Source organism: Dermacentor variabilis, chromosome 4, assembly GCF_050947875.1.
Source record: "Dermacentor variabilis isolate Ectoservices chromosome 4, ASM5094787v1, whole genome shotgun sequence".
NCBI lineage: Eukaryota > Metazoa > Arthropoda > Arachnida > Ixodida > Ixodidae > Dermacentor > Dermacentor variabilis.
Window position 1 is genome coordinate 126,705,462 of NC_134571.1, and position 19,485 is coordinate 126,724,946.

At 42.6% G+C, this 19,485-nt stretch overlaps 1 protein-coding gene across 4 annotated transcripts in view; it reads right to left on the minus strand.

Annotated features, from left to right (window-relative positions):
• Positions 1 to 19,485, minus strand: part of Pfk (ATP-dependent 6-phosphofructokinase) — a 139,268-nt gene that overhangs the window by 119,171 nt on the left and 612 nt on the right. For all 4 annotated transcript variants that reach the window (XM_075690230.1, XM_075690232.1, XM_075690234.1 and 1 more), the window contains exons 2-3: positions 13,332 to 13,483; positions 5,512 to 5,701 (exon numbers count right to left, since the gene is read on the minus strand). In XM_075690230.1, coding sequence (XP_075546345.1) covers positions 5,512 to 5,701; positions 13,332 to 13,483 — 342 coding nt within the window. The remainder of the gene's footprint in view (positions 1 to 5,511; positions 5,702 to 13,331; positions 13,484 to 19,485) is intronic.

The window sequence follows — 19,485 nt, forward strand, 5'->3', positions numbered from 1 at the left end:
GCATTTTACATGTACAATATTTGAATAGGCCGCGTCGGAGTTGGGCCTGAGCTAAAGCTTTCTCTTAAGTTTGGCTGGTTGCCCGGATGTTCTCGTTCCATTCTCATCTTGAATGCCCGGATAGCGGCTCAGGATTTTGGCTCAAGGTCTCTTGAAAGTTGCTGACAATGGGAGCTAAAAGTATTTCATGCTTAAAAAAGTTTGACTGCCCTTCCACTACTGTGAAGAGAGGTGCAAGCGAAGCTCGGGATTTGCGGCTCTTCATTGTCATAACGCCTCGGCTTCGCACTCCCTCACGGCGAGGTCGGCATGTGGACGACCAAGCACTTTCTCGAGCAATTCCCGACGGCATTCATGAAACGCGGCCTGTTCTTCGGCCGAACACATGACATGTGGCCTGCTCCCGCTGCCATTCCTTCAACACAGCCTACTCTTCAGCAGAATGAACCAAACGCGGCCTCCCTATCTGACTGCCAGGCCTGAACCGACAGGAAACAGCAGGCACAAAGCAAGCGAACACATAATCACACCCTTTCCCTCCTCCGGAGGGAGGGGACGCCTTGCGCTGCGTCTACATCTTCATGCATATAAAACCTCATTTTAAAGGGTGCTTATGGTGAACAGACAGTGACTTAATCGTTTAGCATGGCGATCTCGCAACCCGGAAGTCGGTGTTTCGAATCTGCAGTGCGACAAGCAATTTTTATTTTAGCGCAGCTCGAGTTTTTTCATATGGCAACACCAACACCGATGCCAGTGCAGGTGAGGCAATACAAGCTTCGCTTGAAAAACTTAAGCATAAACAGATCAATCAAACTACGCAATGAGTTCACAAGGAAGCCTGGTGCCTCTTTAACACAGCACACACAATGTATACATCGAGCAAAATTCCAAGTCAAACACGTGGACTCAAGCACCAATGCATCAATCACACCAAGCAATGTGCTCAGATGGAAGTGTTTGCATGCAATCTCGTGGTATAAATCTGAGTGGTGGTGAGACAAGAATATCGGAGATGCCTAGGCAGACCTCCAAAGAAGTGAAAAGCCAAAAGAAAACGTCAGCACTATGTAGAAAACCATGTCATGCAACGTCCGCAGAAACGGCTCGAAAGCTTCACATTTTCTTAGTTCCAACACAAGTGTCCGACCTGAGCAAATTTTGCTCTATCGTGCAGGAAATACTAACATTGGCGAGACCAGGTGCAGCCTGAATAATACGTCAATGGGTCATAAAGCTTCCCTGGAGGGCCTGTGGTCATCTAATCCGTCTCTGCACTGTAAAGAATGTAGCTGTGCCCAGGTGCTTCCAGATACAGCAGAACTCTACTACAATGAATGTTGCTTCAACAAGATTTCCACTACAACGAAGCATTTTCGATTACTCGTAGAGGTAAATTCCAGCCACAATGAAACCTTTCTCATGTGCCGTGCAGCTTCAATGAAATTTTAAGAAGTAGTCAAACCCACTTATAATAATACCGGTTTTAACAATATGTCGGTTATAACAATTAGAAGCTACTGCACCGTCAACTTTTGTATGTTTTCTATGGCGAAATAACCCGCTTACTACAATGCCTCCATAATGCATTATCGGTTATAACGAAGTCTGGCTGCTGGGTTCCATGCCGAAAGGTAATGAAAAGCGAAGTCCTTGAAAAAAAAAAAAAAACCCAGGAAGTCAAGCCACTGCACCATCGCCAGACGCCACAACGGCTGCTGCACGCTCATTTTCCAGCCTTCTCCGCACTGCCAGCCTCACGTGCCTCTCTCCCGTTTCCTTTCCACCTTCCACGCCGCCCTCCAAAACATGCATGAATGGAACTGCGCCAACTGTGCTGTGTTGGATGCGTTGATCCCAAATTGCTCGCTGGCCCATGGCTGGCCCCTCATTCTGTGCATTTCTGCTAACAGAGTGTCGCTCAGGCTCGTCTTTGTTGGTTGCGTCGAAGTCGTTCCTGGCCACGTGGTTTCTCAGCCTCGTTTGACTCATCGCCGAAACGGAAGATGGCTGATCCTACCGCTGATCATCAACAATGCACGGTGTTGCCGGTGAAAAGAAAGCATGCTGCCACAGATTTAGAAATGAAGTGCTTGTAACTGATGAGACGATCGTCGTGAACGCGCTTGCAACAGATAGTGACGACGGCAACAATGATGTGGTAGGGCAGCCTCAAGGTTGTCCTCACAGCAGGCCCTGCAGATGATTCAAGTCCTTCCGAGGCGTCGTTTTCGTGAGGGACCTTCCAATGCACTACGTGGGGCACCTGGATGCCTTGCAGAAGGATGTTGGCAAGCTTCGCATAAAGCAAGAAGTCTGACGGAATTGGGTTTTCTCATGCAAGCCAATGAGAACTACATGGCGAGATGCTTAGGGCAATCTCACCCCAGCGTTTCTTCTGGATTGCTCAAGCTGACAAGCTGCCATGACAACATTCTTGCCTTTATTTAAAAGGCCCCTTTTGGTGTCACCAAAGTGACGCCTTGACGGAGCTCACATGTTGTTTGCTGCCTGTAATCCATCTTTGCAGTTGTTATAGCAGTGCTGTACTTGAACGCCAACAGCCGCGGCTTGTTAAACGCGACCGGAGCACACTAGATAGCAGAGTTAAACAGTTAAAAGAGTGAACACAATAAACAGCCGGATGGAGGAAGATGGTGAGGAGAGGCACTGGCCTCTCCGCCATTACAGTTTTCTCAGAACTACTCTGCCATCCCCCTATTTTGATTTTCTTCATGCAAACCGGTTATACCAATTATTGGTTATAACAATTAAGTTTTCATGGCGTCTGAATATTGTTATAAGTGGGTTCGACTGTAGTGCTGACCTTGAGAATTCTTTAGCATACAGGAAACACAGCAAAAGACCTCGTATATTTTTGCACATAAAAAGACATCCATGAAGTTTAAATCATGGTTTAGCACCACCGGAACCTGCTGCCAATATCTGAATCTCACTGCACTGTCTTTTATTTAGCGTGGAAGACACCAATGCTCAATGACGATGGAGATAAGGCTGGCCCTCCTTTGCCATTGGCTGAAGTGACCGCCTGTTATATTTTCCAAGCTGCAGCCAGATAGAATTTGCACAAGACCACATGACAGCGCTCGTTCATGCTTTGTTGGTCTTGCACTGAAGTTGCATGCATGTTCTTGTTCTCTTGAAGCAGTATGGCGACTTCAGGCAGAAAGCAGAAGTTTCCTTCTTTCGAAAACTAGGCACGTATTATGTATATTAGACATACCTCAAGTTGCAGAAAGAAAGGGAGCATTGAACTACATTTTGGCATCCTGCCCACACTCCCAAGCCCCACATCCATCTGCTAGGCCTAACTAGCACCCCTTTGTTGGAGCTTGAGACCAAAGTCGCGGTTTAATACCGAGTCGATTGTTTTCAGAGCCGCTGCACAGCATTTCGAAAACAGAGGAATCACCTTACAACAAATGTAAGGGCATGGGACACAGTCTGAATGGCGGCAACCTTATTCATGGGCACCATGTTTGTGACATCACATGCACATCGGTCTGCAAAATCTAACTATGTTACTGTGTGGCATCCAAATTTCAGTCACCGTTATAGATTGGCTCTGTGTAGTAGGTAGCGATGCTGTGAGGAAGTCTGAATAATCAAGCAAATCCAAAGAACCATGTGCCTAAAAAATTTGTTGGCAATTGTACAACGTTTGTCCATAAAGTAATGAGACTGGGTCTGGTAAAAAGAATTTATTGATCCGATCTATACATCTAATTAAAATTCCTCAATACAGTCTTCTTGGGCGTCGATAGACCGCTGCCAACGCGATTCCCATGCTGCAAAGGCTCCCTGGAAGTCAGCTGCCGTAAACACTTCCACAAACTCTGTGACAGACCATTGGATGGCGAGAACATTGTCAGAACGGTGACCTTTCAGGCTTCGCTTGAGCTTTGGGAACAGGAAGAAGCTTGCTGGGCTTGCATCATGGCTGTGCGGTGGGTGCGGCAAGGTTGCAATCCCTATCCAAGCCAGGTAAGCGGTCGCAATGAAAGTGGTGTGGGCTGGAGTGTTGTCATGGTGGAGCTTCCAGGGATCGGCAATCTCCGGTTGTTTCTGTTTGACGGCTCTGTGAAGGTGCTCAAGGACTTCTTTGTATAACACGGCATTTACAGTCCGTACCGGAGGTACAAATTCTTTGTGGACCACACCATGCTTATCAAAAAAGGCAATGAACATTGCCTTCACCTTGGACTTTGACATCCTCGCTTTCTTGGGCTGTGGTGTGCTACTCCAAACTTTGACGCTTGGTTTCAGAGTCGTACTGGAACATGATTTGACACCAGTTATTATGCCATCTAAAAAGTCCCATCCATTTTCCAACTGCACCAACATATCATGGGAAACGGCAACTCATCGTCGTTTTTTGTTCATCACTTAACACTTTCGGCATCGATTTCAAACCGACCTTCTGCATGTTCAAGTTTTCAAAAATTTTGTGAACCATTGTTTTGTACATGTTGAGGTATTTGGCAATCAATCTGAAATTCAAACGAAGGTTGGAATGCAGGAGATTTTTTAATTTGACCATGTTTTTGTCCAAACCACTCGATGAAGGGCGTCCAGATCCTTCCACGTCTTCTACGGTCTCCCATCTGTTCTTGAACTCACTGAACCACCGGAAAATCTGGGCCCTTGACGGCGCCCAGGCAAGTGTCTCGGAAGCAGTTTTGCCCAGGTGAAAGTAAAATTTAATTGCGTGCCACTGCTCCAGCGAACGCTCCATTTTTGACATTTTCTGCCGTGACAAAAACTCGAAAGAACAGCTTTTGCACCCTTCGGATCCTCACTGCATCAGAGCTTGGATGCCACTGCTGCCCAGTGCGTTACTTAGCTTAGAACCCCTACCCCAAATCCTGTCTCTGGAGAGCACGCTACTGGCGACTGCAGTGCTGCGCGGCAGGCATTCTCATTACTTTACCCCAGGCAAGCCCTGTACTACTAATTTCACATCAAAATATTGATTCCAACAAGCCTTTTTTGCATTGTGTGAATTTCATAAGGGTGGGGATTGACCATACTGCAGCGCTTTCTAGGTTGAAAGACAAGGCAGTACGCAAAATTGAAGAACTGTTTTCTTGCACATAGGTTGGGTCAACTGTGTGTCGCTAGGTCATCTGTCGTGCTAAATGGTTGCGAGACAGATCATCTGGATGCGCATCATTAAGTGGTGGTTTGTTGCCTTCCCCCTTCCTTGGCATGTCTATGGTTGTAAAATAACATACTTAATTTGATAATCAGCGCTGTCCCTATCTCTTCTTTCTGCCGTGTTATTTTTCATGCCGTCTACCTGAAGACTAAACGATAAAAGATCATACACAGAGCTACACGACAGAGAAGATGCAGCTGTACTCCGTTAATGGGACACCCATGAAGACTGCTGGCAGGAAGAGCCTGGGCAGCTTCACAGGAGATCGGAACAAACATCTAGACTATCAGGACGTGTACGTAGAACACAAATTTTGGCAAGCAAGCACATACCATTCTGGAGCAGCTCATCGAGCAGGGATGACCACTCTTGGCGGAACAGGTTAGCTCCAGTCAAGGAACCATCACCACCAATCACAACGAGGTTTGTGATGCCGTGCTGGACCAAGTTCTTGGCGGCCTTCAGGCGGCCCGGACGCTCACGAAATTCCTTGCATCGGGCACTGCCGATCACTGTGCCACCCTGCAAGCAGAGCGATTGAGCTAGATGCAACACTAGGGTCGATTTCACTCGCGCTGCAAGCGAAATTTCACAAAGACACAAGGTGGCTATTTTGCAGACATCGTCTTTCCTTTAGAGCACATTTTAAGGCACCCTGAAACGCCCTTTTGCAAGGTTATTACTGGGGGGGACAGAGTGAATAAAGTACAATTCTACAAGGGTGTAACAGTGGGCTAAATGGTTCCTCTTAGGAGGCATGGGAAACAGACCAATAAATGTGGACATTGTCATCGTCATCAGCCTGGTTACACCACTGCAGGGCAAAGGCCTCTCCCATACTTCTCCAACTACCCCAGTCATGTACTATTTGTGGCCATGTCGCCCCTGCAAACTCCTTAATCTCATCCGCCCACCTAACCTTCTGCCACCCCCTGCTACGCTTCCCGTCCCTTGGAATCCAGTCCGTAATTCTTAATGACCATCAGTTATCTTGCCTCCTCATTACATGTCCTGCCCATGCCCATTTCTTTTTCCTGATTTCAACTAAGATGTCATTAACTCGAGTTTGTTCCCTCACCCAATCTGCTCTTTTCTTATCCCTTAACGTTACACCTATCATTCTTCTTTCCATAGCTCGTTGCGTCATCCTCAACTTAAGTAGAACCCTTCTCACAAGCCTCCAGGTTTCTGCCCCGTACGTGAGTACTGGTAAGACACAGCTGTTATACACTTTTCTCTTGAGGGATAATGGCAACCTGCTGTTCATGATCTGAAAATGCCTGCCAAATGCACCCCAGCCCATTCTTATTCTTCCGATTATTTCAGTCTCATGATCCGGGTCCGCGGTCACTACCTGCCCTAAGTAGATGTATTCCCTTACCACTTCCAGTGCCTCGCTACCTACCGTAAACTGCTGTTCTCTTCCGAGACTGTTAAACATTGTTTTAGTTTTCTGCAGATTAATTTTTTGATCCACTCTTCTGCTTTGCCTCTCCAGGTCAGTGAGCATGCATTGCAATTGGTCCCCTGAGTTACTAAGCAAGGCAATATCATCAGCGAATCGCAAGTTACTAAGGTATTCTCCATTAACTCTTATCCCGAATTCTTCCCAATTTAGGTCTCCGAATACCTCCTGTAAACACGTTTTGAATAGCATTGGAGAGATTGTATCTCCCTGCCTGACGCCTTTCTTTATTGGGATTTTGTTGCTTTCTTTATGGAGGACTATGGTGGCTGTGGAGCCGCTATGGATATCTTTCAGTATTTTTACATATGGCTCGTCTACACCCTGATTCCGTAATGCCTCCATGACTGCTGAGGTTTCGACAGAATCAAATGCTTTCTCAAAATGTGGACAGCAGGGTGTCAAACCAAAATCTTTTCGAGTTTGGTTTGGGCTCAAACTTTTTTTTCTAACTGGTTCGGAGCTTCTCGAATCGGATCATTCAGATTCAAACAGATTTGAAAAGAAAACATTTGCATGCTTCTGGTTGAAAAACACATGATGCTTTCAGAGAAAAATACAAGTTCCCTTGGCTACTAGCTGTGTAAAACTACTCCAGGACATTTCCTTTTGCACGTTTATAAACTTCAGAAAAGATTATTACCAAAACGATGTGCCATGTATCTAAGGGTGAAAATACGTACAGGCTTCGTGGTGTGCTGCGCACCCATGAAATTGCTTTACACGTTACTCTCCTCTAGTTTTTTTTCTCTTTTTTTTTGTCATTGGATTCTTAATGTTGCCTGCACTTGTTGCCCATACTGTACAATATGAAGCAAGACACCTAATTTACTGTTAACTACCCAGGTATTATGTGTTCATTTTATTGTAATGAAAGAAAATACCTAGTTCTAAGAGCACATGAAATATAGTCAAACGAACTGCCGTGCTAGTTGGTATATGTTCAGAGCTAAATACCAAGCCAGAAAATAAGACTGGACAAGAGAGGAGACTGAACAAGTGCTCGAATCACAACTATAGGTGCATTCCGCATGAGTTGTGCGGAAGGCACCTGTGATGGTGAGTAGGAGTGGGCGCTACATGGAGGTAACTTTCGAAGAGAACTGAGAGGTCAGAAATGTTGGCCACCAAGCAGTTGATGTACATGATATAAAAGGTGGATGTCAACTGGAGATACACAGTAATGCATTTTGAAAAATCTTCGAAAGCAATTCAATGTCTAGTCAACATCAATACAAAACAATGTCCTTTTGAGTGAACTGGGAGTGAGAATGGAACGGAGTCACTATGCACAGCATTCTATAATGTCCCCCACTGACGTAAGGGAAGTAGAAGGAGCGTCGGACTGCTTAAATTATTTACTGCATTACCTTTGAGATCACCCCAGATTTTTAGACTGCACTATCTCCGGGACAAGCCAATAAAATAGGCTAGAGAAACATCTAACCGGGGATAAAGAATCCATGATTTTGCCCGCTAGTACTTTAAATGTTCATTACAAGTATTAATAAAAAAAATTAGGCAGAGAATTTTTATTTTAGTGTGAAGCTTTGTTGGCTTCTTCCCCCTGCTTTGGTGTCCATTTTAAACTGTTCACAATCGTTTCTAATCACAATCGACTACCTACGAGTGCCCTCCATTCGGATTCCACACCTATCACTCTTTTCTCACCCTTAGCTCTCATACATATCTAATCAGCCCTGGTCGACTGTGGCATTTGACTACAGTTGTGCGCTACATGTGATCTTAGTTCCCTCCCATAATTTTATGATGCATGTGCATGCATATGCAGTAGCGAGCGATTTAAATGCATGAAAATCGTCAGCACAATGTCTTTTGGCAGTAGCAAGAGCAATTGTATTTCACACATAACTGGAAAAGGGTAGTCTGAACTACTAAGCAATTAGAAAAAGGCAATTGATGCCATGAGAGGTATATAAAATAGACATTTTCTCAGTTGTGAATGGTGCCCCTTCAGAAGGCCCAGATAGTTGTGGAACAAGACGAAATGAAATGACCCGAAACCTCGAACATGTTGTAATCTGTAAATAAACAGACCTGCACATTGTACAAACCATGTGCTGTGTTTCAGTGCACCATTGCCCAAAAAATAAAAAAGTCCCACTTATATGAACTGACAGCAGGTATTTGTTCAGCCTAATTTTTTTGCTGGCATTTCAAGGCGATACCATTTAATCAAACAGTGGTGTTGTGAATTCAGGTTGAATTATTGGCATGGCTATTGGGGAACCCTAGGAAGCATGATTTTTCTGCACTGATGGTGACTTTTGTATGGCACACACAACCGAAGATAACATTGAGTACCCTGCATGCCCTTGCTCCTAGATCCAATCGGTTGGTCACGGAAATGACAACTACGTCATCGGCATATGCCTATGCTGACACATCAGATGAGAAGGGTAGATATAAAGGTATATGAATAATAATATTCCTTAGCAGGGGAATTAATGGTGAGTTTTGGAGACTTACAATTGAAGATGTGGCTGACGCCTCGCCGGCGATGGAGAGGCATAATAATAGAATATATCAAAACTATATTGAGAAATTACGGAGCTTCCTTTCAATGAAGTAGAGCTTGTTGAACCAATTGGAAGCAATCAGAACTTGAGAGCGATTTCAGAATTTCTTGTGTTCTATGAGGCGTTTTAATTAAGGAAAGTTTTGAAAGAAATAGGAGAATTTAATGTTATGATGGTCAGCACTTCGGAATCACTAATGAACCAGTCATAGCCATAGGAGGCAAGAGCATGAGATGCTAATGTGCAATCAATGTAGCTGGGAGCACTATGTGATTTAAATGAAGACTGAGATCGAGGATGACTGAGGACTACAAGATCATTGACGGAGGCGAATTGTGATAACTGTGCGCCGCACGTACGTATCTCCATCAACCAGGCCCTAAAGTGAGTGATTCGATATTTCAGTCGCCGGAAATGATTCCCCTGTTAGCTTTATCGTCATCATTGGCAGCCCGTTGAAGTACACTGCAAGATGAAGGCCTCTTCCAGAGATTTGCAAGTTTCCTAATCTCATCACCTAATATAATAGCTTGTCATCCTAGACGTTTTTTTCCCTGTCTACACTAGAGCACTGCATGACATTAGGCTTACAGGAAAGCTCATACCCGGCCCGCCGCTGGTAAGCAAGTCTTGACATGGGCCGAAGAGATTCGGGCTTGAGTAGAGCCAGAGTTTCAGTCGGGCATGTAATAGGTCCGGTATGGTATAATTGTAAATTCGCAAAACTGTCAACCATCAAAATTGCTGTCCTTACAGAATTTAGGATCGGTGATGGATGTCGACCTATGGGAGGGCAGGGGCAGGTCAGCCATAACACTGTAGCAGTACACTCTCCCAATTAGTGTACATTAGTGGCACCATGACAAAACAGGTCCAGTGGCCACCTGTGCCACAATTTTTCTATCTTCATGACACTGGGAAACTCTGGTCAACATAGTTCACAGGTAATTAGGACCTTGGATTCCTTGCAGTGAGCTTCGCACTCTGACGAGAGACGAATGACCTGGCGTTCAAGTACAGGTGGCACGATGAGTTTGACAGCGGCCCAGCCTGTCATGAAGCGCACTTCGCACTCGGCATTAGCGGACTGATATGCTCAGTGGGGAGGGGTGGAGAAGAATTAATTTTAAGAATGGCAAGACGTCACAGAGCCTAAATAAAATGATGACGAGTTTCAAGAGCAGTAGACATGCTTAAAGCCGTGCTTAAGAAGACGTGCTTCAAGTAGAGTCATTAGACGATCGTTTGTTTCTGCACAAAATATTTAGACTTTTGGTAGCAGTGAATTTTTTGCCACATTGCATTGCCACTTTAGCCATGATCATTTAAAGCAAGCATTAAAATAAAATAAATTTTAAGTGCTTTCTTAGAGCAATGAAATAATTCACTAACGTAGCACCAAATAAATTCTGGAATATACATTCCCAAATTATGCTGCATGCTCAGGCAAGGTGCAATGCACTGCTGGTTCCCATTATCTCTTTCATTCTTTGTTCGAGCGAGTTAAGTAATGTGCTGTAGTTTATGGCATAGCTAGTCCAACATAACTGAATTCAGACTTTCAAGTTTTCTTAAATAAATAATTCAAACCAACATGGATGCTGCAGAATCTGGCAAAGTTGGTGAAGAGGATGTTAAAATTAAAACAGAATGCAGAAATGTTGAACCTCTCAATTAATTTTAAAGATGAAAACAAGTTTTGGCATGTTAAATGACATATCCCATGTGTTCATAGCCTTGTGTTCACTCTTTCTGGCACTGCATAAGTTCACTGGGAATTAGTGGAAATGAAGAAGTATTACATTTTAACTTGAAGAAGAAGAAAAAAAAAAGAAAGAAGCTGTGCTGTCTACGCTGCATGTGCACTGTGTTTAACATCCTACATTTTAAAACAAAAGTACAAGGACGAAATTTGTTCAAAGTTACGAAACACAGGCACTTGAATGACTGACCTAAAAATTGACACCATTAAAGTGAAGCCGAATGAATTCATAAAAAATTCCTTGATGCATATGACAATATGGTCGCACATGAGCGTTACCATTAAGTGACCCCTGCTTATATATAGTGAAGCTGGAAGAGCTTCTAGTAGCAATGTATTTCAGAATTCTGTAAGCCAATGGACCAGCACATTTCAATTTACATTCCCATCAATTTTACTGACTCGAACTTTAGCATGGTGCATCGCTATTATTCTTCCAAATTAAATAGTGAGCTAAAATGAATGGCAATGTGTACAAGAGTGGTTACCCGGGTCCTCACTACACATTGTCGTTCAAATGTAGGCAAATATAGCATGGGCGTTCATATATCCCAGTACCACACGAGCATAAGGAACAAAGGGTGCAAGTCTTTCTTTCTGCTTTACTTTGTCACAAAAACTACATTAAAAACCTGACACAGTCAAGTCTGTTCCTAGCAAAGACGTACTCTTGATGCGGCTGGTATAGTCGCAATAACCGCGAACTGCGCCACGCATTGTTTAGGCTCAAAGGCTAACAGGCCAAACTGGGCCAGGCCTAAAAAAAGACAGCCTGTGCAGTGCCTACACTTTACAACAATTCTCCGACTCAAACAGGCCAAACATGGTTGTGACTTTTATGCACTACACAATTCATGCAATTCTGCTTTTAATTTCATCTCTAGAATATTCACTACCTGTGTTTGCTAAGGAGGAACATTAGCTTACTAGTTTAGGCTGATAAAGTCTTCCTTCAATACATAATTTTCAGAAAATGTGTGGAAAGAGGTCGATTACCAGAAAAGAAAATAAAGGCAAGGCTTAGAATTTTTACAATTACAAGCCGAAACCCCAACACCAGTACAACGGTGTGCACATCACGAATTTCAAGGTATTTTCTTATACGCGTGCTGCTGTGGTGCATTCGAAGCTTTTGAAATTTGCCAAGTTGTCTTTGCCTCCTTTAGAATACAATGTAGTCCCATCTTTACTGGTCAAGTGATTAGCTAGATCTGAGCAGACTCGAAATTCCCAAAGCCATGGCAAGTTGGCGTAGGAACTTTCAAGGCGACATTAACACCTGTCTTGTTTCTGCATCTCTTTTGGCCCTTGATGGCAAAAATAGCCTTTTTTTGTTATTGTACTGTAGAAGTGTATTTTACTAATACAGCTCACTGTACTTTTCTCTTTAGTGACCCTTTAAACCCTACTGCTGCCTGTCACATCACATTACATCGAGTATACACTGCATTAAGGACTCTACGTACTGCTTGTTCATTTCGAGTAAACATTCTTCTTGGTGGAGCCAGGTGAATGGTCAACAGACAAGGAGGAGGAACACATGGTCTTGTTACTCTTTCCACTTGTTTATTATCAGTGCAGGTGATTGTTCCAAGATGAATGCATACCAACTAGCACAACTAACCATCCTATGATCACACAAGACGCCCAATTGTGAAATCTGTTACTACTACTGCCATGTGTATTAAAAGCAAGCTGGAGGTTACGTTAAGGCCTCTCAACAGTGTGCGTCATGGAGTTGTAAAACAACTGTTTTTAAAAGCATGTGAATGGTATATATGAGAGTATTTTATCCCTTTCATACTTCGACATTCATGTCAGTGGAGTAAGTTATATGTAGTGCCTATCAAGAAAACATTCTGCATCCTCTGGACAGGAATGTATATGGAAAAAGAATGATCTGCACTTCTGGATTCAATCTTTGAAATCATCTTTGTGTTGTAGTTAACTATAAGTTCAACATCCATATGGCTTTAAAAAGGTGTTTCGACTTTTTCAACTTAATTACCTTCAATTTTCCTAGAACACTGCCTGTGCACTAAATTCATTGTCTTGCACTAAGTATTTCCCACACTGCTCTTTTGTACAAAGCATTCAATGTAGCCCAACCAGCACACAGACACACGAGTGTGTGTGTCTTGTTCTTCCCCTGCGTCTCCATGGTGGTTGAACACTTCTGTTCTAACTGAATAACTGAACACTTTGTGAGGACATGCGAAAAAAGCCCACAACGTCAGTCGACTTATATTGTACCCTCATGTGCTCTGAGAATGAGTCTCAACTAGCCTGTAGTCGAGTGGGAGGGATCAAAACACGTTGCCAACTTTTTCACGTTACCTCTTTGTTATAGATAAAGATTGACTGAAAGAGCCAGTGGTTGGTCACCTTGTGGATAATGCCCGAGACGCTGACCCAGGTGGCCTCTTTAATGGAATCGCCGCCATCGACCATGCCCTGGTAGCCCTCCTGAATGAAGTACACTTTGGCACCCAGATAGAGGCCCATGCGCACCACGGCGCGCACGGCCGCGTTCATGCCTGCATTGAAGCAGCACAGTTAGCGGTTAACAGCAACAGTGCACTACAGACAAATCTTGTTCCATGAAACAAATGGTGCCCAAATTTGTGTAAGGGTGTTTGTTTTTGCCAGTTCAGTCCAGTAGCAGTAAGGGACCAAACCACGGCCATTTAGCTGTGGGCCAACTGGACTTCTGGTTAACCTTCCGACTACAGACAACAGGCTAAACACACCAAGCTTCACTAGAGGCACAACTATGTTTAATGGCACATTTGATGTGCCATGTTTCGTCAGCAATGGCGAAGGAATAGTGTTTTTCTTTTCTCGTAACGCCTGCAGCCAATAATTAACATGTGTATGTGCTTTGAACTGGAGATTCAAATATTTTTAGTTGAAAAAAAATATATATAAAATGTGACATAACTGAGTGTACACTTCATCAAAATTTAATTAACCTGTAGTTATGAGTACTCGCTTGCTAGAAAACAGGATCATTCTACCATCTTGACTTTTCGTCAGTGGAGTCTGCTGCCCAGTGGGACAATGTAATTCCCTTCAGGAGCCGTATGCGCAATTGTGCATGCCAGTATAGTGCATCAAGAGAAAAAGTACCGATGAAAATAATGGTATTTAAAATGCACTGCATACATCTTGAAACCGTTCTGGTTTGAGATGCGCTGCAAGTTTGAATATTGCATGTTAGGTGCTTTAGCAAAATTTGTTGGAAGGCCGCACATTTGCGCACAATGTCAGCATGCCGTCTTATAGCGGGCTCAGTTCTTTTATCGTTTTTCACAAGGTAAAAAATGAGACATATTTGTCAAGTGGTTGGATAGGCTTCTTTTCAAGTATGCTAGACATGAAATAGTTGATATTCTCATATCTGACGTTCCTGTAGAGTTCTTACAAGGAAGCCACAGTCTGTAAGTTCGACGAAACTCACTGACGAAATGAAAATACTGAATTCTTTCTACAGCTGTGTTCTTTTCTCGATTCTGAAAATGCAAGAAATGTACTAAAAGGAAATTTTGAATGTACAGAAAATACTGGGGTTATGTAACCTTTATGAGGGTTATTAACCTTTACACACTTAGTGACAGCACATCATAATTCCTCACTGAAGGCAATGAACAAAAGAGAGAGAGAAGTGCACAAAGCTAACTTTTCAAAGTGAATTATAATTGAAGGCACTGAATAGCAACCAAGTAGTGATGACACTAAATTGAATACAGATACAGACAGAACCACTTTAGATGATGTTCTAATAGCTTACAAGTACTATTTCTTAGTAGTCAAACGCAACAGGTCAGTAAGAAATGGGTCGAAGAAAAACAAAAAGCAAATTGTCACTTGTGAAATGTCAATTGATAACATAACTATATTTTCATGTGGAAATAAAAAGAATCGAGATGCGACAATAAATTCTGTTGTACACAGATTAGAACACATGATGACACAGAGCCTAGAAAAGAAAATGTCCATTATCCTAAATGTCCATTATCCATTTTTAATTGTGCCCGTATAAGTGCACATTCGAGAATTGCTTAGTTGTGAATGGTAGCTATTTGATTTAAGGATCTAACTGACAAGTGGTCCAACATGTTTTTGTGGACTTCATGTGTGACTACATAAAGTACAGATTCATTAAATTGATGAGGGCATGCCAATGCAAATGAGGATCTATGAGAAATGCTGCAGTGGGCAGCTCCACATTAATTTTGAGCATCTCAAGTCATTTAATGTGCACTCAAAGCTTAGCACGTGAAATCCATTCTTTTTTTTTCACATTACTCTCATTGACCTTTGGCACCTGTTGCCAGGAATTGAACCTGCAACACCGAATAAAAATTTCCCAATAGAAATCAATTGGAATTTATTTGTTACACCTGCCTGCACAGCTACAATTTTAAAAGCAAAAAAAAAGATCACACTAATGAGCTAATGCACACAGCAAACAGGCGGCTGGTTGGTGGATTTCTTTTATCTTTTATTGCATTGCTTGTTGGTAACAACATTGTCCAAAGTCTTTGATGAGACACCACTGCTCACACCAGGTTCACAGAAAACTTCCATGAGAAAATGGCCAGACACGATGACAAACGAAGAACTGTCTCTAGCCTGATTCTCTCTAATTTGGTGTCGTTCAGAAACCCTGGAGGCCGCTCTCTCCCTCAAGTCTGCCACTGTTTATGGCACTTAAGTACCAAAAATGTTTCCTAGGAGAAGCAAGCAAAGTTGGCAAAAGATAAAAGGCAATCACAGAGATTTGAAGCAACTCCTACAATAAATAAACAATCATCAGCCTCTATGGTTTTGCTATAAGCCATCAGCATGTGAAGAGACAAAGCACATGCTAGGGCACAGCAGTCTACCTTGCAATGGCAAAACATGCCAATCACTCTATCACAGCCCAAACCTCATGCATACAAAATGCATACGTGCATTTCTGATTGCAATTAATTTTCACCTGACAACAGCTTGAAGGACCGAATAAATACAGCCATGATTTAATACACCAAATGGCAGGATATAATCTGACCCTCAGAGCAGTGAAGCAAGAGTCAACTTTTTTTGCATCACAAAAGCTTAGAGGGTGCCCCAATTCTTCAGGTGGCACCATTAGTTTCGGAAAGCATTTCCCGCATCTGCAGCTATAGCCACATGCAAAGCTGGCGAACAATCATGGGATGTCACAGCTTCAACTCATCATGAGCAATCGTCACATTTTGGCTTACAACAAGCCACACTTACAACATAGCTGGCAGTAAATATTCTATCATTGCTTCTATCGAAATAAATTTTCAACAATATTTGTGTATATATTTCTTTGTTCTAACCATGTTTTAATATATCATGTGACAAAACAGAATGCTTTTGAGAAGTTAGGTTAGGTCAACACAGATGTATAGCTTATCAAAATGTAAAGACCAGATGGCTGTTGCTGGCAAGGTCCATCTGGAATTTACACTGATGCATCCACTCAGACTTCAGAAATCTGAGTGAATGCGTCATGAAAAGTTACAAAAGTAGGCATTTTCAACACTAACACTGGGGAAAAAATATAACACCACCATTACCGCTTGCCGGAAATTATGCAGAAGCCAGAACATTCTGAACCAATGCAGCTCTTTGGCATGACCTCCAAGATTAAGCAGTGCCCGCAGCATGCCGTAAATCTCGTGCTGAATTTGGGATTTCTGTCTCATCCACTACCCGCTAGGTGCATGCATTGTCTGCTTACTGCTGGTTAAATGCTGCTAACAAAATAATTAGATGATTAGCTGCAGCTTTGTAAAAATTGCTTCGATAGTATGTACCACTCATTTACAGCCAAAGTGAAACTTCGCTGCAGCTGGCCTTTAAAGTTGCTTTATGCAGACACGTACGGCCTATCACAAAACAAAAGACCAGTCGACCTTAACTTAATAGGCTCTATACATGAACATACAATAAGCTACCCTAAGCCATCCTTGGGCAATTGTTTTCTTTTTATTTTCCTTTTTTTTTTCAATTAACTGTTCTGCCTAGATGCGTACTGATATACATGTATACTGTATCGCTCAAATGCCACACTCTCAAATGAGAGTAGCAGTATTGTAAATAAATAAATATAGTTAGCTGACAATGCAGCCAAATTAATAGACCACCATGCATGCCATGAAAAAGTTGTGGGTTTGGATCCCTATGGTACTGTGCTGTATGCTATTTCCTGTTTTATGACTTTAATTATTGAAGCACACAAACAAAAAAAGGAATGCCTCCCAGAAATAAATGCTTCAATTCCTCTATGCATTACTTGGCTCTGGTACAAAAAGGACCAGCTAACTCCACTACACGAGTAGCACACAATAAGAAAAATAAATTACAACAAGCACAATTGTTGACTTCTTTTCCTCATTGCTTTCCTGTTTCCTGCTGCTTTCTTCCTCGTCTTTATTTAATCATGCAACGCCCATAAGGAAAATATTACTATGTATATCAATCAACCAATGCATGAAAAAAAGCTGCAGAACTATATTGTTACTTTTTAATTATGTTAAATGTGATTTTACTACACAGTATTACATATTACAGTGCCCACACTAACAAACAAGCTGAAAGCTTATAGTAATCAAGTAACACTTTCATTGGATGATAGCCATGATTTTCCTACACAGATTGCATAGTGTAGTGAAAAAATGAAGATGTGTGGGCATTCATAGGATTTGTAACATGTTTACTTTTTGAAAAGATGTGGTGCATTGTATGGCACAAGGCACCAGGAAGCACAGATAGTGACTCCTTTTGTTTTTTTCATAATAAACTGACCAAGAGATATGATATGGCAAATATCATTGATGCAAGGTGAAATACTATTAACAATAAACTTATCAGCTTCCTTTGCAGTCAGAAATTAAGCTAAGTAAGTTGCATAACATTTAATATGCGTCAATAGTATGTGCTTCAAAAGGACTTAATAATGTAGTTTTATTGTGAGTGGGAATAAAAATAGCCCTTTTTTTTTTATCCAGTAAGAATGTTTTCTTCTTTTCTCCTTATAGAACACAAAGTTTTTAGGGACGTGCATTACTTAAGTAAGTAATATTGGTGTTACTTTGGGCACTTTCGATCCCAATCAGGCTCTATATATTGAAAGTACCCCCATTGGGATTGAAAGTGCCCAACGTGGCAGAATTTTAAAGGATTATACAGGAAGATTGAAGCTCAGGACATCACATATATAAAGCCACCAGCCCATAAAGAACAACATGGAAGCTCAAAAACAAGCAATAAACCAGGAATGACTGAGACGAACGAGATCTGATGCAGGCTCCGAGGCCACATCTATAGAGGGAAAAGAAGGTCACTCTATTGGAGGAATGGGATCTTGGACAGAAGCCATTTCTTATAGTCTACTCAGCCTGAGACTTGCCCTGAGGGAATTAAGACAATGTTTTGTAATAAGCTTTTTCATATACATAAAAGAACGATTAAGTTGAACCTGTACGTGCGTTCTGAGCAATATAATATATATAATATTGATAGACCATTTGGGTTACTGTAAGTAGCCCTCATCAGAAAGATGCCAAAAATAATGTACTTTGTCCATCTGTGCAACACCGAAATGTAATTACGTCACTCTTGCAAACACACAAAATAGCTGACAGGTTTACATAAATTATATGTGAATGAAGTATGCGGCAAATTGACAAGAATACCGCTTTATACAAGAAGCACCGTAGTAAACACAATTTAAGGATAACGGAAGATGCAGCTTTGGAAGCAGGAGGTGATTGATGACAGAGCCGCAATTAAATGGCGGAAGCTGCAGCGCGATACACGCGTACAGCTATAGCCAGGAGCTGAAAGCCAAAAGCGGGGCGCCCGACAAATTTGGAAGCACAAGAACGCCAAAAGGTCACCGGCAAGGTGAATCCTGTCAGTGGGCGCCAAAGACAACACCTACAGAACTCGCTAGCTTCGCGCACCGCTTACCCTGCGGTGATCGGGGAGTTCAACTCATGCCTCTTAAGAATCACTGCCCCCGCCTTTTCCTTACGACGAGCTCCTCAAGCTCAAAGCCCAGTGTTTACACATGCAACCGGGGGAAGCGGACGCGGTGCCAAGATTGGGCCATGAGATATCACACTGACCGGCGCGCGCGTCGTCTGCTACTGCGCGACACCCGATCTGAAACAAAAAACACTCGAGAGTCTCGCAAAACAATACAGCCGATGCCCGAGATAGCAAAACTTGCACCACTGTTGGAAACGAGCCGCATATCATTACTTTGCCCGCGCGAATGTGAAGAAGCTCAGAATGGGATGCGAAATGGGATATATATTCAGTGACGGTAGTTCGGATGTTTCATCGATTAACTTAAATTAGACCCGCAAGAAAAGACTAAGTTGGAGTTAAACATTTCCGCACCCTTCACAAGCTCAGCGAGATGACCGCCGCACGTTTGATCAGTCTGATACATGACCGGATGCAAATGGAAACTATATACGCGCGCGTCAAAGAATTATTCATGACAGCTGAT